Source organism: Passer montanus, unplaced genomic scaffold, assembly GCF_014805655.1.
Source record: "Passer montanus isolate IOZ18808 unplaced genomic scaffold, ASM1480565v1 scaffold44, whole genome shotgun sequence".
NCBI classification, from domain to species: domain Eukaryota; kingdom Metazoa; phylum Chordata; class Aves; order Passeriformes; family Passeridae; genus Passer; species Passer montanus.
In genome coordinates this window covers 5527980-5546364 of record NW_024369262.1, presented here as the reverse complement: position 1 = coordinate 5546364, position 18385 = coordinate 5527980, and the positions used below count along the sequence as shown (strand labels likewise).

Sequence of the window (18385 nt, the reverse complement as noted above, 5' to 3'; positions counted from 1 at the left end):
ATAATTCTCAGAAATGTGTGAGGAAATTAATTGGAACAGAAGAAGAAGGATAAGTATTGAATTGATGGAAGAAAAGGGTGGGATTTAATAATGCCCCCAAAACAGCCCAAGCTGCACCCTCTAAATGCAACCCCCTCCCCAAAGTGTGCTGCCCTTGGGCACGGCCTCAGGCCAGGATTCCCAGAGCAGAGCCATGGCTGTCCCTTATCCCAGCTCCTGGAAGCACAACAGGCACCTGACCCCGAGCAGTGCCAGGTTGGGACCGTGCCACCAACACAGCCAGGCCCTCACAGTCCCTGCTGGGCTGGCAGCAACTGCACAGCCCCAAACCACAGCCCTGCAGGGGCACAGAGCCTTTCAAGGATCATTTCAAGGATGATCACTTCAAATGATCTGAGCACAGATCATTTCAAGGATCTGTCCTTTCCCAGACCACCTTCCCTCACCTTACCCCCACCTCCACCCACAGGAATCGAGCTCTCAGAGTACAAACATAGACACTCACCTTTACTATGCATATTAATAAATATTCTTTATTTAAATTTTTGCACATTGCGCTTTAACATATTACATCCAAAACATTTTGCAAATGGATGTCTACTTTGTAAAATCTTATATTCAGCTCCTTGTCATTCTGTACAGAATTATAGGTACAACATTACTTTGCCACTAGTTTGCTTTTTGTAAGTCTCACAGGAAGAGAAACATTGAATGAAAAGAGATGGCTTAAATTAGAAGAGAGGCTTGCACAGCTACTCAACTAAAGATACAAGCCTGGAGAAAGAACAAAATTAAGGAAATCACCTCCACCAGCCTCCCCCTGAAAAAAAAGAAAAACCAAGGAAAAAAAAAAGAATCACATTAATTTAAGATAAAATTTTGCCGTAAGTCACTAAATTAAGTTTGGAAGGAGAAGGCGCAGTAGTCATCTCGAGTTTCAGTGACAGACAGGGTGGGACTGGGCTCAGTTGGCTCCAGCTGTGGCCAGCCAGCTGTTGCAGACGGGCCCCTTGTGGTCGTTGAGGCGACAGTACTTGTTGAACTTCTCCTTCAGGTGCTGCCGGTACTGCTCCCTGTTGCTGTAGAAAGACTTGTTGTTTGCCATGAAGGATTGGATTTCATCCTGGGAGATGAACAGTTCCTCGTCAGAAGTGCACTCTGACTCATCCTGCAATGAGAACGGGGATGTCAGAGCTCCAGCACTGCCCTCCTGTGCAGCACATCCCACCCCAGCCCAAAGCCCAGCTGGATGATCCAGACCCACACAGGGCTCTGCTGGTTTGGGGTGAGAAGCAGCCAATTCAGTCATTAAATGGATCCAAATCTGCTTGAGTCTTAGCACATTGCCATGGGAAGAGGATGGATTTTATTAGAGGGTTTTGGGGGAAAGGTGAGGAAAGAAAAAGGGAAAAAAAGGAGGGCGGCGAGACAGAAAATTGAGGGGTGGGGAAGATGAAAAAAGAAAGGAAAGGAAAGGAAAAAGCAGGGAAAGAGAGCAAAGTAAATAAATAAATGTAAGGAGAAGGAAAGGAAAGGAGAGAGATGAAAGCTGCCCAAGGAGCCTGGAGTAGGAAGTCACACTTGAGGCCTGAAGGCAGCAATAATGCCCACTTCATGTTACAGAATAATGCAATCCTTGACAATGAGCACTTGCAACACAAGTTCTGTCACTGCATTCCAGCCACCATTTCTCCTCCTCTGCAAAGCATTCAATTATAAACTTCTCAGGGAACGTGCACAAGGAACTGAACTCAACACTGGGACTCAATTCCTCACCGAGAGTTGAGTTCTCAGCCCCAAAGATGAAATGCCACAACCCAAAACTCGAATGCAGCGGTTACTTACAAGGAGTTCCACTAAGCTTTTGGCACCTTTTCCAGTATCAGGGACAAGTGACATTTCTGTAGGTTCTGCAAACTGTGACACATTTTTCATATGCTCAAACCAAGGCAACTGCTGGCCACTTTTGTCTGCACTACAGCAGCTCTCAGCGTGTGTGTCTTTGGTCTTGTCGCGGTGAAACTCTGTGTGCGTGAGATTTCCTGAGGTCTCTCTGCTACCTGCATCTGCCAGACAGCTCCCAAGTTTCTGAATCTGAAATGGAGAAGAGCCTGCAATCAACTGCCAGCAGTGTTTCGTGTGGAATACTCGAGTTTGAGATGGAACAGAGGGAAAAGAGGAAGGTTCAAAGGTGAGCGAGGGTAGATATTTATATTTAAACATGTGCCTGGGGAGCTGGGGTGGCACATTCACTGAGAGGGAGTAGAAGTGCACATGCTTAGGAACACAGAAGAGACTCCACCACAACCTAACCTAGAGGAAGGACCTCAATTCCAAAACTTGGGATGACAAGGGAACAGGAGATCCCTGCTGTCCCATTTTCAGCACAGTCTCAATCAGAATTTTAAATCCTTCTGTAACTACTTTCAAATGTAAGCACTTAGAGAAGCATCTGGCAGAGCCATGTTCCTTACGTGGTCATTCTCACACTTCAAAGCTTTACTTTTCTTTTTCTTCTTTTTGTTTTTGCCTTTTGTGTTACTCTCCTCTGCATTAGCCCAGCACTCCACACAGCTGTCTCCATCCTCCTCCTTGTCGTCGCAGCGATGGACGCAGGCATCGTCCCCTGCAAAACACAGCCAAGTTTCTTTTGAGATGCTGCAGCTCTGGGGATATTAAAGCATCATTATCTTCTCCCCAAACCTACCATTTTCATCATGGTTGCAGATGCCCTCAGTGCAGGCCACGTCCGAGCCCTCCCGGGACCCTGTTTCGCTGCCCTCCATGCTCGAGGAATAGCCACAGTCGCTGCCAGTACAGTGTGGAGATAAACCTGAGACAGAGGCCAAAATTACTGCCATCTGTAGGAACTGCTGCACATTCTTTAGTTACGCCTCTAACAAGAGAGAATTCAGAGAACCCCAGACAGGTTTGGGTTGGAAGTGTCCTTAAAAATCACCTCATTCCACCTCCCTGCCACGGGCAGGGACTCCTTTTTAAAAACAGGTGACCACTGTTCACCCCAGAAATGGCAAATGCTTTTTAAAAATGAAAAATACTGATATTTAACATACCTTTCTTGATTTTAGGTGAGCCTAATAGGGTACCACTACTAGGACAAGTGCAAGAAGTGCTTTCATTAGTAACAATTACTTCTACACAGTTGTTGGCTTCTTCGGTGCTACCACAGGCTTTGCAGCTGCTTTCCGTGAAGTTTGAGTTCTCCTTCAAACAGAAACAAAAAACACTGCAGGCACTGAAAGCAGCTCAGCCAGCACTTTTGTAAAGGATACTCTTTCCATGAGAAAAGCCAGCTGACACTGACTGATAACAGCATTGCTTAGAATTCTTCACAAGCATAACACAACTAAACAAAACCCCAACCAATTTACCTTGACCCACAGCCCATTAAGGTCAGAGAGAGATAGAGAGCCTGAATAATAATTGCACTTCAAGATTCCCCCTCTCCAAAAATCCAGTGGTAATGGTCTACAAGCAGCATTTGAATCCCCAGGTTCTGAGTGACTGGCATAACCTGAACCTCAGATTTATGATTTTAAAAAACCCCAAGCTGAGGAGTCCCAGGTAACTACTTTACAAAGATTCTGCTCATCTGAAACAGCATTAAATTCCACCAGGGACCAAAATACAAGAAAATTCCTCAAGAATTCTACCAAGGAACAGTGAGGTGATGAATGAAACCCCAAAAAGCCCCAGCTACCCGTTTACCTTTGCCTGATTGATTTCCTTCTCTTCTGCTGCCTGCAGAGGAGCAGGGATCTCACACACACATTTATTTTTCCTTCTGTTCTTCCGCTTTTGGCGTTTCTTCTCTTGTTTAAGCTCTCTCACTCTCTCTTCTTCTGAAAACTCTTCACAGAGCTGCTCCAATCGACTAATGCCCTGCACTTTTTCCACAGCCATCTGTTTACAAGAGGTTAGATCCAGTTACAGAAGTCATCACAGTTCAAGCTTTTTCATTTATAAAAGAGGAGGAGGGAAACAGCCAGGAATGAAATCCCAGTAGCACCACTACTGGCCACAGGAGAAAAATGCCCACCAAGATGCAGCCACTTGGTTTAGATTGCTGGAAACTCATGTGTGGGGGAGCTCTGGCTTGCACCTATGGCCCAGATTCACATTTTTCAGTGAAGACTTGTAGATTTTAATGCATTGTTGGATCTGTGACTTTTGATCCTGTGGGAGTAAAAAAACTCCAAGCACTAACCAGCTCAAGGTCCCACTATGATCTTTCCCAAACTGATTTTCCTTCTCATTCTCTGGTGTTTTAGAGAGAACAGTTATGAATGGAAGATGAACATAAAAAATATATCCATGTCATATCAACTGGTAATTAATATTAAGTATTGGTATATGTTAGAAGAACTGTCTGAAGCTCAGGATCCCACAGGATCAGAGTGCATTCAGAACAAGCTGAACACAAGAGTTTGCAATCATTTTTGTAATTCAACACCACATTCTCCATTTTTACTCATAAACCAATCAAAAACTGTTATAGCCTGAGCTACTTTAAATGCAACCAGGTAGAAAACCAGAATTAATAACAGCTATGATCTTTCCCAAACTGATTTTCCTTCTCATTCTCTGGTGTTTTAGAGAGAACAGTTATGAATGGAAGATGAACATAAAAAATATATCCATGTCATATCAACTGGTAATTAATATTAAGTATTGGTATATGTTAGAAGAACTGTCTGAAGCTCAGGATCCCACAGGATCAGAGTGTATTCAGAACAAGCTGAACACAAGAGTTTGCAATCATTTTTGTAATTCAACACCACATTCTCCATTTTTACTCATAAACCAATCAAAAACTGTTATAGCCTGAGCTACTTTAAATGCAACCAGGTAGAAAAACAGAATTAATAACACTGAAGGTTCAGTGTAGTGGAATGGGCAGCTTGAAAGTAAAAGCAAGCCTCAAACTTTTATATTCCAGTTTATTCCACATGGGAACACACTCCAGCTGTGCATGGATGTCACCCAGCTCAACAAGGGATTGACTGCAACACCCTTGACACTCCTTCCAGCCCTGAAAAGCAGAAAATGAATTACAGGCCCAGCAACTCGGACACAAGTTGGACAAAACTCGACGCTTTTACCTCAAAGCTCTTGCGTAAAGCATCGACCCCCAGGTAAAAGAGCATCTGCCACGTCTGCTCCTCAGCCCGCAGCTTCTGCCAGATCCGGTGCAACCTCTCGTAGAGGTGGATGCCCAGGCAGGTGAGCACCTCCTCCTGGGCTATGTCTATTGTCTTGGCGTGCCTCTCTCTCCGCCTGGGGGAAGGGGAAGCAGAGCACTGTTAGAGCAGCTGGAAGCCAACCTAGGGATCAAAGCAGGGCTGCTGTGTTCTCTGCAGGCACAGCTGTGTTTGCAGGAGCAGCCTGGCAGGGCTCTGCTGTGCTGCATGCAGATGCAAAATAGAAAGGAACGGGTCAAAGCCACCACTGGGAAGCAGTACTCTGCCTTCTCACTATGCCACCTCTGGCTTCAGGTGCCATATCCTGCCCCTCCTGGGAGTGATCAAGAGTTTAATATGCCAGAGGTGCTTTCTTTTGGGTCCTAAAATTTGCTGGAATTCACAGCAATTATTTCACCATCAGTTAGCTCAAGCTGAATAAACACACAGAGAATTTTGTACATTACTTACCGTGCAGAGTAAAAACATTTCAGTATTAATCTGTTCATTATTCACCTATTATCTATCAATCTGTTAAGGGAAAACTACTATGAAAGGATTTACCCTCCTCATTAAACAGTTATGACTGAGCTTTAAAGGTACTGAGGCTGGAACTAGATGATCTTTAATGTCTCTTCCAACTCATTCTGTCACCCAGCTCAACAAGGGATTGACTGCAACACCCTTGACACTCCTTCCAGCCCTGAAAAGCAGAAAATGAATTACAGGCCCAGCAACTCGGACACAAGTTGGACAAAACTCGACGCTTTTACCTCAAAGCTCTTGCGTAAAGCATCGACCCCCAGGTAAAAGAGCATCTGCCACGTCTGCTCCTCAGCCCGCAGCTTCTGCCAGATCCGGTGCAACCTCTCGTAGAGGTGGATGCCCAGGCAGGTGAGCACCTCCTCCTGGGCTATGTCTATTGTCTTGGCGTGCCTCTCTCTCCGCCTGGGGGAAGGGGAAGCAGAGCACTGTTAGAGCAGCTGGAAGCCGACCTAGGGATCAAAGCAGGGCTGCTGTGTTCTCTGCAGGCACAGCTGTGTTTGCAGGAGCAGCCTGGCAGGGCTCTGCTGTGCTGCATGCAGATGCAAAATAGAAAGGAACGGGTCAAAGCCACCGCTGGGAAGCAGTACTCTGCCTTCTCACTATGCCACCTCTGGCTTCAGGTGCCATATCCTGCCCCTCCTGGGAGTGATCAAGAGTTTAATATGCCAGAGGTGCTTTCTTTTGGGTCCTAAAATTTGCTGGAATTCACAGCAATTATTTCACCATCAGTTAGCTCAAGCTGAATAAACACACAGAGAATTTTGTACATTACTTACCGTGCAGAGTAAAAACATTTCAGTATTAATCTGTTCATTATTCACCTATTATCTATCAATCTGTTAAGGGAAAACTACTATGAAAGGATTTACCCTCCTCATTAAACAGTTATGACTGAGCTTTAAAGGTACTGAGGCTGGAACTAGATGATCTTTAATGTCACTTCCAACTCATTCCATGATTCTCCAATACTGAGCTCAGAACTTTTCACTGGATGTTTTAAGATGCTTTAAAAAAGGTTCAGAAATACACAAATGGCAACAAAACTAACTTGAATACTTGGCATTTGGCAAAACTCAACCAAGGCTCTCTTTCTATTTCGCATATTTGAACACCTCAGTGACAAGCAGGCAGCTCCAGGGAGCAAACAACATTTTGGTCACTTCTTCCTTCCGAAGCGCAGCCGCAAACCTTCCAAAGCGCTCTCTCCGAGCCTACACCAGTACAGATATCCACAACCACGAGTTCATCACACGGCAAAGAGGCAAAAAAAAGCCACTTTGGGCAAAGACATTGAAGGGTCAAATAAAGAAGCAAAGCGCTAGATAGCCCACTCTAGCCAATTACATACTCATACCCTCCTGCGAACTCGGGCTCGGCGCGGCCCAAGAGGTGCGCGATGAAGTCGGTCTCGCAGCACACGTGGATGTGGCGCTCGTGGGGGCAGCAGCGCAGCCCCTCGTACAGGGCAGCACAGTAGCCCTTCTCCTTGCTGCAGTCCAGCTCCCCGATCAGGATGTTGTAGGCACGCAGCACTTTGTTCTTGCAGTCGGTGCAGAATCTGGGGGGAGCAGAGAATGAGGTGGGGTTCGCCCGAATGCGTTGGGTGTGTGGGGATGTGGTTGAAATGGGGAGTGGGAGGGTTGTGCTGCTTCAAAAATGTAATTATTGTAGGATTCTGGCTATTATCCACCCAAACTGACCAGAATTATCACATCTATTCTACATGATTAACCTGGATATCAAACTTCTGTCCTCTGACCCATGGAGCACAGCCCACCCAGCGAATCCTTGATTTGAAGGAATTCCCACACGGAATTCAACTCAAAAATCAGAAATCTCAGCAGTGAGCAAGCACTGCAAACTAGGGCAAAATCCCTCTCTCAAGTAACACATACCACATCACCTTCCAGCAATTCTTTCAAGTGTACTCAAGTGAGTGATAAGAAACAAGGCAAAGTATCCTCTGGTGCCTTCTGTACAAGAGTGATCCTTGTTTCCACTACAAACATATTTTGAATTATTAGACTGCTGTGCTGATGGCCAAACAAGGGTTATTTATAACACAACATATTCATTTTAAACACGTGACAGCTCACATGTGACAGGAGTATACTTATAATTAAAATACAAGCAAATTAAGCTCATTCTGTGTCATAAGAGGAGTAACCTTCAAGAGGCTACAAGATATCTTGCTGGATGACTCTAAAAATGCAAGTCAGACAAGCTGCTCATATTTCAGCTCAAATCTGGCTCCCCATGCCAGCTCTAGATGGTGTTTTTCCCTTTCCTAGTGTCTCCAGCCATTTGACAGCACTAAATCAAACATATTTTGCTGTTAGACCTACGATACCTGTCTGCTTTCTGCGGTGGAAGGAGAGAAAACAGCAGTATTATTGCAGGTTAGCACCAGGAAGGCAGCCAAGGCAGTGTTTAATGTCACAGGAGATTAAAGTTATTTTGTTTCCAAAGTGTTATTTCCACAGCACCACCACCCCCGCGCCCATCTGTGCCCCCACAGTTGATATCAGAACCTTGAGACTGCTGGAAATTAAAACTTTTCAATCAGCACGGCAGGTCCTGTGCACATGCAACTATAATTTAATGGTTTATTTCTGCCCTGCAAGAGAGATTTAACAGCACCAGGCATAAACAAGTGGTTTAAAACAGTGCTTTAAAGGCAACACCAAGCCTGAAACCTGCTTGCACTAGTGCAGTTCACAGGATTCTGAAATGGCACATACTACCTGAAAACAGGCACAGCCCAAGAGTAGAGACAGTGAATGAAAACACACAGCTTCTAAACATTAAATTGCAAATCATCATTTAATCCTAGCCAAAAAAAAAAATTAAGACAAGCAGCTATGACTTCATCAGAGGTCTCCACACCTTCCCTTTCATTAGACACAAAGAATACTCCACCATCTTTGTCACATCAACTGCATGGCAAAGTCCCCCATCCCCACCAAGCTGACAACTTCAGCTTCACAAGAAAAACCCCTCTGCATTTTGGACATTTTGAGCTGCCAAAAGCCAAGGACTTCCCCCAGGGAAGGAGTGCTGTGCTGCCCTCACATACCTGTGCTTTCGTAGGTAGGTCTCTAAGGTTTCTAGGAGGCAGCTGGAGTCGATCAGCACCACTTCATCCCTGCACTCCTGGGACATCAGCTCCCACACATCCATCCAGCAACCCCTGCGTGGAAATGACACCAAACTCCTCCTCATCCTGCTGGGGGGCAGCAAAGCAGCCCAGCAGAGCCTCATTCTTTACCTGACTGCTCCCTGGGAAGGTCCATAGCAGAAAATGATGCTACACTTGTTCTCTTTCCTCTTCCTGTCTTCTCTACTTTTCTTAACTGCTCTTATTTTCTTTGAACTGAGTCTGTTACTGCTCCTTTCACTGTCACATAGTATTACCAAACATTTTTCAGACCTATAACATATATATTATCAGCTAGTTATTCTTCCTAAACAAATCCTATGGAAAATGCTGCTCTGTTCCTTAATTTAATTTGAATTCTTTATAGGTTAAGCCTTAACATCTACGAAAGTTTGGGTCAGAACTGAGATGCAAATTTTGCTGTCCATGTTTACAGCCCAGACTCACCATGACTTTCTAATGTTACAGCTGCAAACCAGTTGTGATTTTCAGAATACTGCTTAAAGTATAAACCATTAGAGTTTTAATACTTGTCAGCCGAAGACAATTTGGTAAAATAACAAAAGAAAAAAGCAAAACAAAAAAACCCAAACAACTTTCACCATAAAACATCCTACCTCAAATTTCAAAAATCTGTTAGAATATCAAAATGAATTTACAACTCACATTTGGATGTGCTAAAAGTGAGCAGAAAAAGGGACTTTAAATAACAAGTCATGGTTACTTACAGGCTTCTCTACACTTGACACTTTGTCAGAATGGTCATTTCTGTCTTATGGACACAACAGAGCAGGAAAACGGGAAGCAGCAGCCCTGTTTCCTAATTAGAGGAGCTCTGGGTGCCATTACCCAGTTTGCCAGGTCATAGGGCTTGTGTTTAGCAGAGTTTCAAATGCTCCCGAGCCCCAAACAGAGCTGAGGAGCCAAAAGCCAGGCACAGACTGAGGACACCAAGAACCCTCGAGTGGCATTAGCTGCTTACATAACTCTCTAATTAAACACACAGCTCCAGCTCAAAGCCTTTTTTGTGTGGAGGAAATGCCCAACAGATGCAACTCATCTGAAGGAGTTTCTTGTGAAGATGTGGAGTCTGTGTTGGTAAATGAAGTTTGCTCTGTGACAGCTGGGTGCCTCCACAGCCCAGCCAGAGCTGTCTGTGTCCACATTTATTTGAATTTATATCAATGCTGATACACTCTGGGTTTTAGCAGAGGAGGGGAATGCAAGTCCTGCTTCTTTAGGAAATTGCACTGCTTGTCCACAGGCCATGTTCTCTGGTAACTCCAACATTTTACCTGCAGAGTATAAACTATTGCTCTTCCTCATATTCCCTATTAACCTGCCAACATCCAGAGGGAGTTTATTCCAGCATGAACTGAGGAAATAAAAGCAGCATTCTCCTCTCTATTCATTCAGCTTCAGAATTGTTCTACCTTGCCCAAGTGCTAACTGCAGGTTCCACAGCATCTGTTCTCACACAGAAAAGATTAAGCTTACCAAATATAAAAAAACCCAAAACCCACTTTCACGATGCTATAAATTTGCTTTATTTAAAAAAGAACTATAGAGCATATATACATATACCCCTATACTCTCAGGATCTTGTGTAACACAAGCTTTAAACTAATTTTGTGAAATGCCTAGAACCAAAATATAATAGAAGATAATGATTAGTTCCCAGTATCCTCAAGCAGCACAAGCAAAAATCGAGTGTCAAATTCCACATGCCTGGTATCCCAGGGGATTTAACTAAACCCAGAGAGACTCCAATCTGCATAGAAAAATACATGTCCTGTAACTGGAAACCATGAGCAAGCTTCCACAGGTTGGAGGCTTAAGCAGCAGCAGAACACATCTGAGTAAAAAAGGTCCAGACACTCCAATTAAGCCCAGGAGACTAATTTATTGGTCCTCATATTAAAAAAAATAAAAAAAAAAAATAAAAGGAGCCACCCCACAAACAAGAAGCCTCCCCAAAATCCACAACAGATTTACAGGGAGTGTTTTTCTGCTTAACCAGCTGGAATAAATCATTTCAGCTTCAAGACAGAGGCATATATTCATATTGTTCAGTGGTGTATTCAAAACATGCTGTCACTTTTGAGCAAATGCATTTTATGGAGTTCCAGTTTTAACCCTGCATCCAACCACAATAAAGCCCTTGGTTAACAGTTGTGCAAGGCATTTTTAATAATCCCAAGCAAAATGATGTATATTTATTTAGCTTGTACCCTTTGACCTCAATGTGAGAAAATCTGCTGAGGAACCATTTTGGTCTAGAGCACAAAAACCAGTTTGTCTTTCTAGAGCATTTTTTATATCACAGTGCAGAAGCCATCCATGCTCTGAGCATCCCCAAAACTCCAGGTGCTTCTCTTCCTCTCCCCAACAACTATTCAGGTCTGCTACAATCCAACTGCTACTCCGGCAAGTAGATTAGAGCATAAAAATTGATCTCAATGCTTAAAAATAAATTCGTCTCAATACTCAGCTTCCTTGAAATATTTCAATTGTACATGTTAAACACAGACTTACCCCAAAGGTTTTGGTTTGTGTGTGTCCAGGGAGTGTAGCTGACACCTCTTGTTCTTCTTACTTTTGGGAATTGCATCAATCATGTCATTCAGTTTGGACCTATGGAAAAAAAAACGTGAGGAACTTTGTATTCTGAAAATCACTGGATCAGGTTACACTACCTCAATTTCCTCAACTCTGCACTAACCTCCCCTACTTTTCCTGCTAACTGGAGCAAGAAGAACAAGCTGAAGCCAACTGGAAGGCCAAGACACACTGTGCTGAGCACTCCCTGTTTGCTCTGCTGACAGCTCAGGAACTAATGGCACTGGGCTATTTATTGTGCTCACCAAGCCCAGAAGGTTTCACTTTCTCAGTGTTACCTTTCCACCCAAGTGCAGCAAACTTTGGTGGAAAAAATTAACACTTTTATTTTATTTTTTTACACAGTGCGGCAAACACTCTTCTTCCAGAGACCACGAAAACCCCGCAGCGCCCGCATCAGATTAAGGACCCAACATTAAATATTGCCATCTTCAACTGCAATCATGGCACTGCAACTGGTGCCATCAAAGATTAGGTTTGCTTTTCCCCCAGTTTAGTCAACAAGGAGCTGTAATTATGGATGCTGAAGAGGACAACGTGCTGTGACAACTCAGCATCACCACGAAGGCAACGCAGAGAGCGCGGACGGCGCGAGCAGCTCGCAGCCACTGACCCATGCACGTAGAAGAGCGTGTAAAGCTTCTTGGCATCAGTCATGCAGCTGCGGGTGACTGAGAGCACCCCCTTGGGCCCCACGGTGAGGGGCTCCAGGGCAGGGTTCCCTGACTCCACCAGCTGGGAGAAGAGGCGCTCCACGCTGCGCCGGCAGCCCACGCACGGCACCAGCTGCGACAGCGCGCTCAGCACCTCCCGCGACGTCACCATCATGGCAATGTTCAGGTCCTGCTGCTTCAGCATGCTGTGTCTCTGCAGAAACACCACAAAAACCAAATCATTCCGTGCTTATTCTCTGGTTTTTTCACCTCTTTGTTGCCTCATCTCACCGCAAACGCTGCTTCAGAATAACCGTCCCAAGAATGGGATGGTCCCACAATAACCATCCTGTCCCAGCTGGGAAATTCTTTGTCTCCACCTCAGCACAGATGCTGTAGGAAAAGGTCTCACACACACCAACTGCAAGTTTTCAACTTCTACTCACACTCCTTTTGTCTTTGGCATATGGAAAGGAAATTCACAAAGGCTCCTTGGCATTTATGGAAATCTCATTTACAACCAACTCGTTCTGCTCAGACCATGACAATTTAGCAGTGTTTTTCCTGGAAGGCTACATGCCATTTCCCGTTACAATCCTACTAGCTGGAATTAAAGAAAGCACACATTACTACTCAGGGGGAAGCCTTTGACTTCAGTAGTGAACATCCAATGTGCGCTATTAATAGAACATTAATGAGAACACCTTCTAATATTGCTTACGTCAATAAACAATTGTAGATGTGTCTCCTGGCCCCTGTGTCAAACACATCCAGGCACACGTCCCCACAAAAAGCACATTCCCTTCCAGTCCTCACTGCTGAATTACTGCCTTGGCTTCCAGCACCACTGGAGTGCCACCAGCAGAGCTGTGCAGAGCAGAGTCCCTTCCTCACACCCCAACACACAAACCCACACTTGAGCTGTATCTGCACAGGGAATGTCACACCACCAGAGAATTTTCTGTGTTATTGTCACATCACACCACCCAAACACTCCCCAGGCACAAAGGAATTGCCACAACTTCTGGGGAAAGGAAGAAAAGGCCACACAATACAGCAGAACTCCCATCCAGTGAAAACAGAAAGTGCTTTCAGCTCCTTCTATGCAATAAGGAAAGCAGAGGTGCCATCAGGTAACATTGAAGGTTTGTGCTCTTAAAGGAAGGCCCATTAAATCACTGCCAAGCACTATCACTCTGCAATAACCCTGTTTCCTGTAATTAATTGCAGGAGCCACAGCAAAGCAGGAACGAGCTATTTTCACAACCCAGCTGCACTTGGCATGCAGCACATGTCTGCACTGCTGCTGTCAGCCCTGAGAGAGGCAACCATGCAACTGCAGAGCAGCAACCTCTGCTCCTCTGGACACCAAGGGGCACCACTCTGCAGCTGCTACATACAGGTGTCACAGTGCTGCAGTTGTTTGCCACAATTTGGCACATCAGCTTCTAGGATTAAGGTTTCTGGGGTACCACAAAACCAATTCTCACTACTTGTCTCTATAAAATCTACAAATTGGCACATAAATTCTATCCTAGTATGGGCACTAATCATAAGAACCCAACCTGGAGCAATCCACTTGAAAGGGCGGTTCAAAACTGCTCAGAAAAATAAAAATCAGGATGCATTTAAAGCTGCAGCTCCCACTGTGAGTTCTGAGCTCCCAGACATGCAGCAATTGCCTCCTGACAAGACAACGTGCAATAAATGCTGAGGAATCCAGAGCACAACTGAGCCCAGTGCACTTTGGTACCAACGTGTGACTGCTCCCAGGTGCTGACGTGTCTGAGGCATTCCAGGAGTCACAACCTCCTGGAGAAGCAAAAACCACACACCTGAGGAAAGCCAAAACCTCACTTCTTAGGAAGCATGATTTACCTGGATGAACTGTTTCAACTGTGTACTGTTATTCTGATGCCCATCGAGGTTCAGCACATTATCAGGAAATTCCATCACCATCTATACAAGAGAGGAAAAACAATTTAAAGAGGAGCTTTCAGACAAAGCAAACAAACAAAAAACACAAACAGAGCATTAGCTGCTTTACTTTCTTGGGGGAAATAAGACTGAAATTATGTTAAATGCTCATTCTTTTCACATAATTACTGGAGCTTGGGAAGGGATAAAATAACTGTTTCAGATAGTGAATGTTTCAGCAAAGTAATAAATGCTTCATTAATATAATGTTCTAGAGGCAGTTTATAAATGGCAACTCTTAAATAGCTGTTAGAAAGCAAAAGTTGCTAAATGGACCATCCGTGTTTATATCATCATCTGCATGACTTGAGACCCTGCTTCAGTTAAAAAAAAAAACCAAAAAAACTTCAACACACTGAGATCCAAATGGACCCAACAGCTTAACTCAATTTATAAAGCTCCGAGGAAACAGTCACAACAGTTTAATGACAGAGTCGACTCCTCCAAAGGCTAATTTCAAACCATATTAACCCAACAAGGTACTCCAAGGCATAGTTTGCTTTGTGTGATTGCAGCTGCAACTCTCAAAAGGCTCAAAGCAAAATGTTAAGCCTACAGAACAATGTGATTACTTGTAAGTAATTAATAACATTTCTTATCAAATTACTGAGAAACAAAGAGGGCGATTTCTTGGGAGGAGGCAGAAATCAGGAAAGTAACTTTCAGTCAAAAATCCAACTGTGCAACCATAGAATAAAATGAAAGCAACTAGAAAAATGTGTAAAGCCTGGCTGAGTTCTCTTCTGTCCAAAGAAACACTTCATCACTGAGAAACGGTGACTTTGTCAATATGAATACTGAAGGTTCACTTTAAAATTGAAAGGCAAAATAAGAACCGTGGTTAATAACCCCAATGCAAATGAACACCAAACAGAACTGTCTGATTCACCCCTTTTCCTCCTTCCACCTCCCCTCAGCTGTCTAGGGAAGGCAGAATTCCCTGCTGCCTGCCTAATTACCAACTCTACCTCCAGAGCACTCACACACTCACTTCTGCAGGCACTACTCCAAAACAAACACCATTTCTCTGAGAACAAGGCACTGTTTTGCTGCCCCAATCTGAGGTTGGCACAGCTGCCTTATCTGTGTGCAGGGCAGTGCCAATCCTAACCCCAGCTCCCTCTGCAGCCTCCCTCAGCCCTCATCCATCCACACCGGTTTTTGATGCAGATTTACACGGTTTTTTACATCACTAATGTGGTGTTTCTGTGGGCCAGGAGCTACAAGCAAAAGTAAAAGCTCTATCTGCTAATAACAGAGACAAGAGATAAATCTGCCTACTTCTCCCCCCTCACCTTCATCTCCCACTATCAGACAACACCCTGAGGTATTCTGTACGACAGAGCAAAAGAATCAAAGACTAAATTAATTCATGTGTCTGATGAGATTTTATTAAGTGGTTAAACATCAACCACCATCACACCCTGAACTGGAAGGGAAAAAAAAATCCTGTAATACCACATCAAATGGAATGCCTTCTAGAAACCATAAAAGCTGCTTAAGAAATGAAAAGGGCTCAATACTGAAACCTCCTTTAATTTCTGCCTGAGCCAGAAGGAACAGGGAAGTGAGGTGGTGAAGAATCCACGCAGGGCAGCAGCATCTCCAGCACCTGAGCTGCTTCCTGGGCTGCTACAAAGCAACATTCCAGCCCAGGAGCACATGGGCCATTCACTCCTCATTTGCAATCACTAATCACTGATTCCACATTTAATGCACAGATTAACTCTTTCAGCTGACTGCTCCCACTATTTTTAAAATTTGAGTTTTTAAAGAGGTAGCAGAAGCCAGTCGCTATCAATAACCACCATTAGTTTTTAAAGATAGTGCTGCAGATGTAAAATTCTGTTTCAAAGACAGCTGCAAGTCTTGTAATAGCTCTCATTAAGTATTTAAAAAATAAATTATAGATGACAGACAAGGAAGCTCAGAGTTCATTCACTTGCTGCTGCAGAATTTTTTTAAATAAAAGCCTCCAGAAACCACCTAGAAATCCAAACACTCTGTAACAACAGAAACAGAATGACCAAAAAAAATGGACACAAGATTTCTCCATGGTGAGGATGACTTGCAGTTGCATAAATGCCTTTTCTATAGATGGATATAAAACTGATTCACAGCTAGAGGACCCTTTCAATCATGAGGATGGTGCAAAAAGCAGAAAAGCAGCAACAACACAGTGCAATTACACACAGTTTGGGCCTGGTATTAAATTCTGGGACTAAACCACAAATGGCATTTTAGGTCTGCTGAAGTCATCCACCTGGTAGAGCTGAGTTTTCACTCACAACCTATTACACACAACAAAAATAACAAGAGCATGGCAAGTCTACATGACACAAACTAATGGGTAATTTTTATGAGGAGCCCAGGAAGGATTAAAAAAAAAGTTTAAATTAAAAAAAAAAAGAGAGAGAAATCCAATCTAAGAGCTTAAAACCACATGGAAAATGAATGGGCAAAACAACTTTCAAGGTGTGGCCAAGACACCAAAAAACTCAAACTTGCACTATTCCTGCACAGTGCTGGGTTTTCCAGGTCATCAGCCCCCTAGGAGAGGCAGACACTGCTTTGGACATCTTGAGGAGAAACTTTGCCTAATACCTGAACACAGTCTACCAGAGAGAAGCCAAAACCAGTGATTATATTTAGTAAATTAATAATATGCCACCATTCAAATTGATCAAAACTAAAATACAGCAATAGGACTTCCTTCAAATGCAGCAAAACCAGAGGGGCCTGTCTGAGGACATCCAACACGTTTGTTCTGGAAGGTGGAAGAGCAGTTTGGGTTGGAAGGGACCTTGAAGATCACCCAGTTCCACCGCCCTGCCATGTGCAGGGACACCTTCCTTAGCTGATAAAACTCAGGGATTCTTCCATCCTAAACATTAGATTAGGAATTTAAATCACCACCATTTCACATCACTTAAGTAACAACAGTTTCTGTCCCACTATCAAGAGAAATCAAATATGACTCATTAAGATACCAAATTACACTAAGAGCAATATTATTTTCAAAGCATTTTCCTGCTTTAAGAATTAAAACAAAGAGCAACTGGCTAGTTAGGGAATTTTTTTCCATTTGCTCCATGCTCTCCTACAATGCAATTTTTCTGTTCTCCTGCAATGCAATTTTTGAACCTTCCTCTAAACTCACGAGGAGAAGGACCCGAGAACCTCCAAGCTGCATTTAGCCGGTTTTTCCACTGAATCTTCTGGAAACGGCCAAACCACGTTTCCCAGCTCCCAGCAACACCCTGAAACGGGAACTCTCCGATTCGTTACATTTCTGCAGGCTCGATAACCCCGGCTTCACGCCAAAGCCCTCCAAAACGCCTTCAGCCTTTCCTTGCCTGCTCCAGACGGGAACAAGCAGGCCGGGTTTCAAGCCGGGTTTAACGTTAACATGGCTCCCTTCGTTCCCGGCAGAAAAATGGCTTTGCTCCACCCTTGAGCACCGAGCCCGAGCGTGGCTCCGGCACAACTCCTGCCATAACTCCCTCATTAATGCGCTTCGCCCGCTTTCAGATTTAAAAAAAAAAAAAAAAAAAAAAAAAGTTGCCACATTCAGCTCTGTTAAGTGTTGCAAAGTCCCAGAGATTACCGCCGCAGGAGCCCGAGGAGGAGGCCCGGCCGGGAGGAAAGGCCCGGCCATTGCAACACGCGGCGGGCACGGCGGGACGGGCTCGCTCACCGTGAGGGTGTCATCGATGTAGAGCGGGATCTGCCTCTTCTCGAAGGGGAACTCCTCCTCGCCGTCCCGGCACACCGCCACCAGCCGCGCCATCGCTGCTGCTGCTGCTGCCGCTGTCGCTTCCTCCCCGCTCCAGCCTGCGGGCGGCCCCGGCCGGAGGTAAACACCCGCCGCGCTTCCCCGCCACACTTTCACCAGCAGCCGGCACCCAGCCTGCGCTCCCCATCGCCTGATTCACCACGCCGAGCCCGGCCCACCCACCCCGCCGGGAGGGACCCGCGCGGGCCGGCAGCGGGCCGGGAATGCGGCAGCACACGGGCGGGGGGAGCGCGGGGGCACGGAGACCCCCGGGGAGACGGGGATCCGAGCGGGGAGACGGAGCCCCGGGCGGGGATGGAGCTCTGGGAAGGGAGATGGAGCCCGCGGGGGAAAATGGAGCCGCCACCCCCCGCCCGCCCGCCACCGGCCCAGCGCGGCCGCCGGGACCCGCCCAGCCCGGCGCGGCTCTGCGGCTCCTCCGCCGCCCCCGGCCCCG

At 45.2% G+C, this 18385-nt stretch overlaps 1 protein-coding gene across 2 annotated transcripts; it reads right to left on the bottom strand.

The window, feature by feature from the left end:
* Positions 1-513: 513 nt before the first annotated feature.
* Positions 514-18369, bottom strand: GGNBP2 (gametogenetin binding protein 2). Of its 2 annotated transcripts, none has more exons than XM_039720777.1 (13): positions 17851-18369; positions 14055-14135; positions 12137-12390; positions 11440-11538; positions 8824-8937; positions 7096-7305; positions 5975-6149; positions 3730-3924; positions 3075-3225; positions 2708-2833; positions 2475-2626; positions 1846-2094; positions 514-1168 (listed from the first exon to the last, which is right to left on the bottom strand). In XM_039720777.1, the coding sequence occupies exons 1-13, from the start codon at positions 17941-17943 to the stop codon at positions 965-967; spliced, it is 2103 nt and encodes a 700-aa protein (XP_039576711.1). In that variant the 5' UTR covers positions 17944-18369; the 3' UTR covers positions 514-964. The 2 variants fall into 2 exon arrangements, with proteins under 2 accessions (XP_039576711.1, XP_039576712.1); XM_039720778.1 differs by having other exon boundaries at positions 7102-7305; positions 17851-18368.
* Between the last annotated feature and the right edge of the window lie 16 nt (positions 18370-18385).